Here is a 12,021-nt window from a genome sequence, read left to right as displayed (position 1 = left end):
AGTGAGGAATAACTGACCAGGGACATTTCTAAAGACTGGACGTAGTGAGGAATAACTGACCAGGGACATTTCTAAAGACTGAACGTAGTGAGGAATAACTGACCAGGGACATTTCTAAAGACTGGACGTAGTGAGGACAATCTATCGGACAGATTATATGCACAGTGGAACGAGTCGAACGAGGCCTCTCTCAGACTCGCTGGCTCTCCATTTGCGAATTCCATCAACATTAACTGATGTTTTTTTTAGGTTTTGCACCTGCATACGGCCTGCCATCACACAAAACGTCAATACCACGTTATTAATGTGTTCATGGAACACAAGAGCATGCGCACTCGACAAAATATGAATCACTTATGGAAAAGGGATGGGGTTGATTGAAAAGACTGACAGCCAGTCAAATAAGCCATTTTTTTTGTATAATCAATATTTTGTGATTTTCTTTTAGTGCAGATTTAAACATGTGTGTAAACATTTTCGTTTTGACCATTTCGTGTATGTTCTTCATAACAAATAATTAAAACGAGTGTGTGCTAATTCCCTAAAACGTAAATGTAAAATAATAAGTATGCCTACCGTTAATAAACAATTGGCTAAAAACAATGCGGATGATTATCTGTAAGCAAGTCTTGCGGAGGGAATCTACCTTAGATTCAGCACTGTAACCCCCTCTCTTCTGGTGTCATGGCTGTTCTTTTCATTCTACAACACATTCAATCAGACAGTCCTACAGATCAGAGGAGGTCTGGACGAGGCTGATAACGCCGCCTGTGATTAACCCCTTCACTCTCTCTGGGGACCGCTTCTATTGTATTTCTCACTCTGTCGTCTCTCTCAGAAAATACCGTTTATGTTTGGTCGTGCAACGTGTAGGCTAAGCCCCATTTTCTCTGGTATTTTAGGGAACGTTATATTTTACATTTTATTGTGGGAATTGAGATATATGCTAAACATTTTAATAGACTAGATATCATTACCAATCACTGGTGGGATTTTTAAAATGTGTTTTTCATAGGTATTTTCCCAGCTAATTCCTGGTGATGTTTGATGTTTTAGTGTCCCCTAATGTTTTAGGAACCTGGCAGATACACGTGTGTGGTGACTGTAGGCTAAAATGCAAATCACCTATTGTAAGCTGCTGCGTGAAGCCTTCGGTGGTTGGTATTGCACTTGATATAGTCTAGTCCAACAGACCGACAACAAAAATAGGATCAAATGCTTTTCTTCAGCACTCAAACAAGCCAAGCAGCGACGGCGGGTCGTTTTGTCGCTCCCCATGCCCAGAATAATATGAGTTTAGAAACATCAAAATATCAATAGTCACTCGTTTGAAAATAAAACATGTCTAAGGATTTTTAAAAAATAGGCTTATAGCCGCATCCTATGTTCCCACTGCAGAACGCCTAAAAGAGCTGTCCAAAAAGAAAAATACAATTCACCTAAATTGTAAAACATTTTTTCAAATTGTACATTTAATTCAGCACCAAATAGGTTGAATGAAGAATAGTATTAGGCTTAGAAATATATAACTCATCCGAGGCATTAGTGTCGCGCTCTTACATGAAGTCTTTATTTTTGCCTGGCGAAACACTGGAAAGCCGCACACGCAAAAGATCAGTGACATGAGGAAGAAAAAGCTGTTGGGGGGACTTGCTGTAGTAAAAAATGTAAACTTCTAGCTCGCTCCTATTTTGAGGCTTCTGCTGCGTCCTTTGCACACTGCATGGGTTAGCACGGGCAGAAGAGCTTATTATTATTTGTCAACTTTTAAATTAACTTCGAACAATTATTATTTATTGATAGTTAATGATACGTTATTATTATTACAAACTAGGCCTTCCTATTGGTATTTATTATAATTAAATAGTTGTGTTAGGCTATTTGAGAATTAAATTGTTTTAGTAAAACAATCAAAACGTTTTTGACTCGTGCTGCATGCAAGAGTAAATATTTGTATTTAGTATTTATAGTGAAAATGAAAATCCATATCCACGCATAGCAATAAACATTTTCTGGAGATGATCCCATATCTGGGCCTCTTGTTTTAAACTCACAACTCATATCGATCTCCAAAAATAGTTTGCTATTAAAAGCTATAGTTCTCTCAATCAACGGTTGAATTAAAAAAACACATTAAGGTGAAAGCTTCATCCAAAATATTATCTCGAGAAGGTTCGTTGCAGACACAATAAAACGTGCTATGGCCAGTGCATTTAACCTGAAAATACAGCATTTTTATCCTCATTTCGAAATGTATTACTGGCTGCGTTGTAGAAACAAAACCAAGGATATATATTTTTTCTATTTAGATATAAGGTCGGGTTATTAAAAAAGAGTGTTCTAACAAATAAGATGTTCTGGTGCATAAAATGCATGCCTTAGAAATAAAGCAGCCTTTAAATCAGCAGCAAAAAAAAACGTTTTTCTTTCTCTATTGGCTACATGGAATTAACGTTCACCTTACCATTGACAGCCTATTTTGATTGACGAAACAAGAAAATAAGCATTTTCTTCACGAATAAACGAAAAAACATTTGAAATTCGATCCATTTAATTCCAGTAGGCACATCCAACTATCTTTGCCACTAATGACACGCACGTCCTCTTGTCGTTCAAAATGAAACTCAATGGTCATAACAAAAGGTGGTCAAATTCTAGTCTGAAAGTGACATAACTAGGTCCAAAGAGTGGATGGTTTCTCCCTTCAGTTCCCGCCTAGCTCCTTTTATAGACCACACGTAAAGTTATTTAGTCCAAGTCCCCAGAATGCCATTGGACGTTAGAATGAAGTTTTGTAGAATATGGGGGTAGGGATGGGTCGGGGTACCGTAAGCACCTCCCCTAGAAATGCAGCAAATAGCTCCCGTTTTCTTCTATGGGGTGGCTGCGCCCGCTGGGGGCTGGAGACGTGTTTCAAGAAGCAGAGTCCTTGCATTGGCAGGCTGATGATGACACGTGCCTCCTCTTTACCACCCCCAGGCTCAAGCGTACCGCATTGGCATCGGTAACGACCAAGGAAAACCAACTGTGGAAGCGCTGCTGCAACCGTTATTGTCAATAAACCAACTAAATAGTAGAAATTGCAACGCGCAATTTATCGTAATCCTCTGCGTAATAAATTGGTTTCATTCAGAAAAATTGTGTATCACGATCGGACGTTTTCGTCGAGCTAAAGAAGAGAGTGCGTTAACAAGATGCAGAGACGGAGCGCCGACGTCTGAAGGTGACATGAACCTGGGGATGATCAAGAAGTGGAGATAGCAACTGAACATCCATCAGGGCTTTATAAAACCACCGTTTGTACCATAGCCTCGTTTTATTAATGTACAGAAACATATCTGCAAACTAAAGTTGTTGACAATTTATTGTATTTGAATTAGGGGAAAAAACGTCACCGACTAGGTAAACCAGACAGAGGAAGACACAATGGCACATTTAATTCGAAGCAAGTTTCAAAATAAACTGTCAAATGCGGCAACTTCCATGTCGAATAAATCCACTGCGAAGGTGAGCGGGATGATGGCCAGGATGGGCTTCCAGGCCGCCACAGACGAGGAGGGACTGGGCTTCGCCGCATGCGATGATTTGGATTACGATCACCGGCAAGGACTGCAGATGGACATCATGAAATCGGATGAAATGAGTGGTGGAGACGCTGGAGAAGGGAGTGGAGAGGGTGGGATGGCTGTAGGAGAAGACGGAATGGCGACTGGGGACAGTCACTACCAGAGAGATGGCACCGGACCCCCGCCCTCCGGTTCTAAAGCCTCAGGTCTGGGCGAAGAAGAAAAATCACCAAAAATCACCGCTTGGGAAGCGGGCTGGAACGTCACCAATGCAATTCAGGTAAACACGCATTCAGATAACCAGATGAAACTTCATAGGTTTTGCTAGTGTCCTCTTCCCCTCATTCACTCCTTCATTCATTCATTTTGTCGTGTTACCTGCCACAGCCAAAAGTAAAGAAATATACATAGCTTTTCCTTCAAACAGATTACAACCATGAAATGAATACTTGAAAACGGCACATGGAGATGGGTTACGGCAGTCGATATAGACAACCAATTAGACTACCAAGGGTTCCTTATGAAAAATAAAGAAGAAGAACGAGCCCATCTGACAGGATATTTCGTTTTGATGTAGGATTTAGAGATGAATTGGGCTATTTGAACACATCGATCATTTATGTGATTTGGATAGGATCATAATGAGCGTGGGTGTTCGAATAAGAAGATAACCGCTGGGCGTGAAACGTAATGTTTTGTTGTATTTCATTATATGAAGCCATACACACAGCCTAGAGAATAATGATGAAATATACTGAAATAGTCTAATTCCATGGAGGAGACCCATAGACTTTCATTTGACAAAAGAAAATGACGTACTGGATCCATTGATTCGGTTTTACGCACGAGCTTGGCTCTCTCGATCCGGCGCGCATTCAAGTAGCAGCTCTACTATTTAAAAGGATCTCCCCTTCAGATCGACAGGTGACCTTCTAGATAACCATCTCATCAAGGTCATTAAGATATAGCCTAATCTATGCGGCTCTGTGCTTTTCTCGATAGTCTTTCCGATACGTTATAGCCATTTTATAACGCACTTGACCATTACATTACGCGTGTCCATCACCTACAACCATGTAATTGACCGTTTAAATGTTAACATTTACTCGACAGTATTTCGTATGATGTGTTGCTTTGTTCCTGTTTAGATCCCACAAAGAGCTTATGGTTGATCCTATTAAATACTGAAATGAGGCAAAAAAGTCCCCAAGCCAAGCGCCGTCCCATCATACGTTATTCCGGCTATAGTCATCGTCATGGCAGTCACCATTACGTCAAGACGTGTCTCCTTTAGAACCCCTTAATGACGTTAACACAATTAGCTGGAATGGGCACGCTCACAGCGAAATGGAATCCCCACCAGAACACATGCATTACATCCCCCATTGAATCATGTTACACATAGAATATATTATAATACTTATAATGCATGACGTTATGATCAACAAATACTACACAAATATATATTATAATCTGGAATTGGCCAACCCATTTTGTGTTTATTATGTCCATACCCATGTCAACCATTGAATGCTACAAACACGTAGCTTTAAGCTATACTGTCATGTATATATAGCATATGTTTAGGCTTTATTACAACGCATTAGTTATTACCAAGCAAAACCCACATTTGATATAGCCTATTGTATTGGATTTCCTATATTGTGGACTGGTTATGCGTTGTTCCCATAGGCCAATCCATCTCCATATTGTGTATTTTTGTGTTTTCAGGGGATGTTCGTTCTGGGTTTACCATACGCCATTCTCCACGGGGGCTACCTCGGACTGTTTCTCATTATTTTCGCCGCCGTGGTATGTTGCTACACGGGGAAAATCCTCATCGCCTGCCTGTATGAGGAGGACGAAGACGGTCAACTGGTGCGTGTGAGGGACACATACGTGGACATAGCCAACGCGTGTTGTCAGCCGAGGTTTCCATCTTTAGGTGGTCATATCGTGAATGTAGCCCAGATCATTGAGCTGGTAATGACGTGTATCCTGTACGTAGTTGTGAGCGGTAACCTGATGTACAACAGCTTCCCCACGCTTCCTATCTCTCAGAAGTCCTGGGCCATAGTGGCCACCGTCGCCCTGCTACCCTGCGCCTTCCTCAAAAACCTCAAATCCGTCTCAAAATTCAGCTTGCTGTGCACTATCGCGCACTTCGTCATCAACATCCTGGTAATTGCCTACTGCCTCTCCAGGGCGCGTGACTGGGCCTGGGACAAAGTCAAATTCTACATCGATGTAAAGAAGTTCCCAATTTCTATTGGAATCATTGTGTTCAGTTACACCTCTCAGATTTTCCTTCCGTCGCTCGAGGGGAACATGCAGAAGCCCAGCGAGTTCCACTGCATGATGAACTGGACCCACATCGCCGCGTGTGTCCTCAAAGGCCTGTTCGCCCTCGTGGCCTACCTGACTTGGGCGGATGCCACCAAGGAGGTCATCACCGACAACCTGCCGTCAACCATCCGGGCTGTCGTAAACCTATTCTTAGTGTCCAAAGCCTTACTGTCATACCCATTGCCATTCTTCGCTGCAGTCGAGGTTTTGGAGAAATCATTTTTTAATGAACAAGAACGCACGTGGTTCCCAAATTGCTACGGGGGCGATGGACGCCTGAAAGCGTGGGGCCTCTCTCTCAGATGCAGTCTTGTGGTGTTCACGTTGCTCATGGCCATTTATGTACCGCATTTTGCCCTTCTCATGGGTCTTACCGGCAGCCTGACGGGCGCAGGGCTGTGCTTTCTGCTCCCCAGCCTCTTCCACCTCAAGCTGCTATGGAGAAAGCTGCTATGGCACCACGTATTCTTTGATGTCGCTATATTTGTAATAGGAGGCATATGCGCTATCTCCGGTTTCATCCACTCAATGGAAGGACTCATAGAAGCTTATAAATATGGCATAGAAGATTAGCCAAGCCACAGTCTGCTGGATATAGATGTTACTGCACATACATCTTAAAGTGAATAACTGAAATCACCACTGAGCGCAGTCAGCCCATGCTTACACAATTCATGCGAAATAAATGCGCGCACAAAATGCAGTGCACGCACACATTTGCGCGTGCTCATTACACCCTTGCATTGACACACACGCGTGCGCTTGCGGAGAGTGAGAGACACAAAAGTCACAAAACATGACACACGATATGGACAATTCAACTTGTAATGTATAGCCTAAATATGACTAAATGAATATCCATATGTTTCAGTGGAGTGAAGGTTTACAATAGTTCAATCGACCTAAACAAAATTGCTAAATGAGCAATGCGTCTTTTCATGTCTCTATGGAGGTCACGTGCCACCTGGAGAGCCATTTCATTTGACATTCAAGTTTACATTCTTAGAAAAAAAGCTTCTGGAGAGAACCAAAAAGGGTTCTATGCTTGCTTCATGTATGGCACAACTGAAGGTTCTATATAGAACCAACGTTGATCTAGAACCCTATATGGAACCCAAGGGTTCTATATTGAAAAACGTTTGGTTCAGTGGAGAAGAACCCCCGGGGGTTCTGATCAAAGAACCCCACAAAAGGGTGGTATATAGAACCTTTAGGGGTGCCAACCAACCCTTGTTGGTTCTTTCCAGGAGCTTTTATTATAGGAGTGCGTGTGGTTGTGGACTTTGACAATTCAACGGCATAATGTGACTAAATAGTATAAACGAAGTTGTGCGTTTTGATATGATGCCATTTTCCTCTTCTAAATTATTTGCAATATTTCAAATATTGTAATGTGGACCTATCATGATGACAACTAATATAATGGCAATAAAGTATATCACCAAGACAGAATAAATAGAATACATTTTTTAAATTTATTTAACCTTTATTTAACAAGGCAAGCCAGTTAATAACAAACTGTTATTTACAATGACGGCCTACACCTATACATATCATGGATGATGCCCATATAATGTGTTACTGAATACTAGGAATATCCCAAATATCTTTATTGAGAAGTAATTGTTCTCTCCAAGCGCTATAATGGAAACAGTATGACTATAGTGGTCTAATTACATACACAGCTACTTTAACTATGCATTGAATGTATGATATTGAGACAGATAAGAAAATCATTCTGGAATTGGAAGGTGGAAAAGAAATCGGTTATAACCAGAATAAGGAAAGACGTGTTTTGGATATTTGAATGAATAACCATTAGCCTACAACATATCGTTAGGCTTACACATACCTGTCGCACATGAAATTGTGAGAAAAAAAACTGCAAATGCCCTTGAAGTAAAAAAAACTCTGTCGTTAGCGGTCGGAGGACGGCGTTTTAGGACCACAAGTTCCAGTCATTTGACCCATATTCGCCCTAGACAGAGGAAAATACTGTCGCGTCAGTAAGAACAGCCAACCCACATGGAAATCTGTCACTCTCAATTTGAAGTTATCCCCTGTTTCACATTATGCATTTTAATTGTAAACTATTCATGCGATATTAATTTGAATAATTCGAGGTCCGGAATCAAGTGTCTGAATCATACAAATATGAAGACATCATACAAAGAAGAACATGTGCATAAAGACATTTTTCATTCTGTGCAATCCAACGGGTCATGTGGAAATGTTATCAAACCGTATGTGTAGTGTTATTGTGGTTTCAAAAAGATGGAATGTAGCCTATATCTCATAAATCGTTATCATATATCGTGAAAATGAATATTAAAGAATAAAGAAATAAGTGAAATTATATTGTATACATGTGTGTGGTTTTATGTGATGAAAACGAAAACCGTGAGAAACATGTATTTTTTTTCTCTATAAATAGAATAAAATATGTAAAAAAAATGTTGAAGAATACTTTGAGATTTTTTTTCATATATACGATTAATAATAAAAAATACATGCATGGTTTTGTTTAATGATGAACGTTTTATGAGTGTTATTCCTGTGTAATAGCCACTCTGAATTACAGGAAGTATGTAATTACATTCAAGACCAAAAAGGTAATGTTTCAGTTAATTAAATATGTGTTGTTTTTAAGCGCGCGCGAGAGAGAGAGAGAAAGAGGTCCAAGTGAGCACTGCCAACAGTGAATGCAGGTGCACAAGTCACGTGTCATAATTTTTACGGTTTGCTTCGATTAATGGTACATTTTAGCCAGTAATTGTCTATAATGACAGTAGCTTTTGCTATTGCTTGGAATAGCCTAGCCCTGTATATCTAAAACGCTATATAGAATAAAGAAAACGGTAGCCTAAAGGTTAATAGTTTAAGGTTATGTGCAGTTTACAGGCCTAGTCCACTTTGGTTCATCATGCTTGTATAAATTTAGCGGAATGAAGTTATAACAGACGGTATGCTATTTTCCAGATTTTTGCTGTGGGGCACAAGCAGATAGGCCTGCCTGTTCATCGAACATGTGGAATGCATGTTAAAAAAAAAATTGCATCTGGACCGCAGGCCTATTTGGGAGGACCTGCACATCGTACACAGTCCACCTCCATAAGGTTTACAATCTGTTGATGTAAATGCATACATGGGCATTGACAGAGGTTTACAGTAGCTCTGACTACCTCAGCCCAATCTGCACGCTCTACAGCTGAAAGTAGGCTACTAAAGAGGATGAGATTAGAACATGGAAAAGATGAGACGAAAAGAGGCGTTGCTGTCTGACTACACTACACGACCAAAAGTATGTGGACACCTGCTCATCGAACATCTCATTCTAATATCATGGGCATTAATATGGAGTTGTTCTCCCTTTCCTGCTATAACAGCCTCCACTCTTCTGGGAAGGCTTTCCGCTAGATGTTGGAACATTGCTGCAGGGACTTTCTTCCATTCAGCCACAAGAGCATTAGTGAGGTCGGGCACTGATGTTGGGCGATTAGGCCTGGCTCACAGTCGACGTCCTAATTCATCACAAAGGCATTAGATGGGGTTCAGGTCAGGGCTATGTACAGGCCAGTCAAGTTCTTCCACACCAATCTCAACTAACCATTTCTGTATGGACCTCACTTAGTGCTTGGGGACATTGGCATGCTGAAACAGGAAAGGGCCTTCCCCAAACTGTTGCCACAGAATCGTCTAGTTCTCATTGTATGCTGTAGCCTTAAGATTTCTCTTCACTGGAACTAAGGGGCCAGATCCACAGCCCTAGACCATTATTCCTCATCCACCAAACTTGTTGGCACTATGCATTCAGGCAGGTAGAGTTCTCCCGGCATCAGTCAAACCCAGATTCGTCCATCAGACTGCCAGATGGTGAAGCGTGATTCATCACTCCGGACGCGTTTCTACTGCTCCAGAGTCCAATGGCACCGAGCTTTACACCACTCCAGCTGACACTTGTCATTTTGATCTTTGGCTTGTGTGCGTGCGGCTCCTCGGCCATGGAAACCCATTCCATGAAGCTCCCGACAAACAGTTCTTGTGATGTTGCTTCCAGAGGCAGTTTGAAACTCAAGTGTTGCAACCGTGGACAGACAATTTTTACACACTATAGCACTCAGTGGTCCCATTCTGTGAGCTAGTGTGGCCTACCACTTCATGGCTGAGCCTTTGTTGCGTCTAGATGTTTCCACTTCACATTAAGAGCACTTACAGTTGACCGGGGCAGCGCTAGCAGAGCAGAAATCTGACCAACTGACTTGTTGGAAAGGTGGCATTCAATGATGGTGCCATGTTGAAAGTCACAGCTCTTCTGCAAGGCCATTCTACTGCCAATGTTTGTCTATGGAGATTGCATGGCTGTGTGCTTGACTTTGGGGCGGCAGGGTAGCCTAGTGGTTAGAGCGCTGGACTAGTAACCGAAAGGTTACAAGATCAAATCCCTGAGCAGACAAGGTAAAAATCTGCTCTTCCCCTGAACAAGGCAGTTAACCCACTGTTCCTAGGCCGTCATTGAAAATAATTTATTCTTAACCGACATGCCTAGTTAAAGGTTAAATAGCGATGTCAGCGATGGCTGTAGCCAAAATAGCTGATTCCACTCATTTGAAGGGGTGTACACACTAATATGAAAGTATTTGAGCTGAGAGTTGATATTTTATTCACAGAAATTACTATAGCAATTTAGTTACATTTAGACTTCGCTTAGTTGCCTTTTCAAAATCACATCAGTGGCGGTATGGTTGATCGTCCCCAGGTACAAGGAAATCAAAAATCATTAACGGCATAACTGAATATCGGACCAGTGCCAAACTAAATTCGTGACGCAAACGCTCAACCAACTGGAGTGTTAAAATGGCTGCTCATTCAGCACTTGCGTTTAACGACACTGACACCTGAACGTAGAGGTATAGTACAGCGACGAGGCACAGGGTATGATTGCACAGGGTATGATTAATTGCGTCCCTTACCATCGAGCTATAATTAGAATATAGCCAACTATGGAATCACGCCTTTGTGATTAAACAGAGGGTTGCATTTGTAATAAATACCATTTAAAATAACACAAGCATATTGCTATTACGTTGTTATAACTAACTTCTTTCAAAACAGGGTTTCTCACAAACTCATAAGCAGATACTGAGACCCACACACACCCAAGGACAGAGGGCTGGCACAGACCTTTCATAAACACTGATAAGGCAGGAAAGGCCTTGATCAAAATGGTGCTTGGGTCTGCATTTCACGAGATACTGAGACACACACACACCCAAGGACAGAGGGCTGACGTAAACCTTTCATAAACACTGATTAAGACAGGAACATCTACGCACACACAAAATCTGTTTTAGCTGAACATTTCAGAGACACACAGATTGTCAAAATAGGAACATCTACGCACACACCTGTTTTAACTGAACATTTCTGTAGACAAAGAACTCCACTTAGAGCCAATGGGACAGTGATATTAGCCTGAAGTGGACCTCGCCCAACTCATCAGGACCAACCAGAAGACCAGATCTACCAGACTCAACCTACTCTGTGCTGTATAAAATGTCTATGCACTCTGTTATCTGGGCTGTCTGCAGATTCCTTACGAGCTGAATGAACGAGTCCGTGCACGCTTTTATCAGATATCTTTACCTCTGAATAAAACTGCTTTTTATTATACGAATATCCACCCTGTCCAGAGTCTCTACTTCGTCTCAGTTCTCCAGTAAACTTGTGATATCAACACATTCCATAGTATATTCAAATGATATTGGAATTAAGTGAATGTAACGTACAGACCAAGTAGTCACAAGAAAATTTTAATTTAGAGCAAATTCTTTATTTCTCCGGATGAGTCAAAATGTTGATATATGGCTGCTTCATGAGAATGAGTGGTACGCCATCTAGTGGCACTCAAGGGCGTTGCCATTACCAGTGAAAAGGGTTCTGGCTACTGTACCTGAATGATTTGAACAAAGTAAACTTAAATGTACTGTAGTTTTCCATATAACATGTGCATTAGATATTAGGCTAGCTCAAAGTAAAACAGATTTGAATGACGCACCATTGCAAGTTTGGCATTGTAACTTCCTATCCCTCATGAACACTGCAACAACAT

At 41.3% G+C, this 12,021-nt stretch overlaps 1 protein-coding gene across 1 annotated transcript; it reads left to right on the top strand.

The window, feature by feature from the left end:
• Positions 1-2,901: 2,901 nt before the first annotated feature.
• Positions 2,902-8,268, top strand: slc32a1 (solute carrier family 32 member 1). The gene is made up of 2 exons (XM_055918070.1): positions 2,902-3,846; positions 5,298-8,268. Exons 1-2 carry the CDS (start codon positions 3,427-3,429, stop codon positions 6,483-6,485), a joined length of 1,608 nt encoding a protein of 535 aa, XP_055774045.1. The 5' UTR covers positions 2,902-3,426; the 3' UTR covers positions 6,486-8,268.
• Positions 8,269-12,021: the final 3,753 nt, after the last annotated feature.

The sequence above is a fragment of the Salvelinus fontinalis genome, chromosome 3, assembly GCF_029448725.1.
Source record: "Salvelinus fontinalis isolate EN_2023a chromosome 3, ASM2944872v1, whole genome shotgun sequence".
In the NCBI taxonomy this organism is placed as follows: domain Eukaryota; kingdom Metazoa; phylum Chordata; class Actinopteri; order Salmoniformes; family Salmonidae; genus Salvelinus; species Salvelinus fontinalis.
Note: the sequence above shows the minus strand (reverse complement) of the source record. Positions and strands in the feature narration are given on the sequence as shown.

Excerpts from the sequence above, each read along its gene's own strand:
- slc32a1 (XM_055918070.1), top strand. The coding sequence starts at position 3,427 with ATGGCACATTTAATTCGAAGCAAGTTTCAAAATAAACTGTCAAATGCG. Across the intron at positions 3,847-5,297 it reads ACGTCACCAATGCAATTCAG|GGGATGTTCGTTCTGGGTTT; the intron begins GTAAACACGCAT and ends TTGTGTTTTCAG.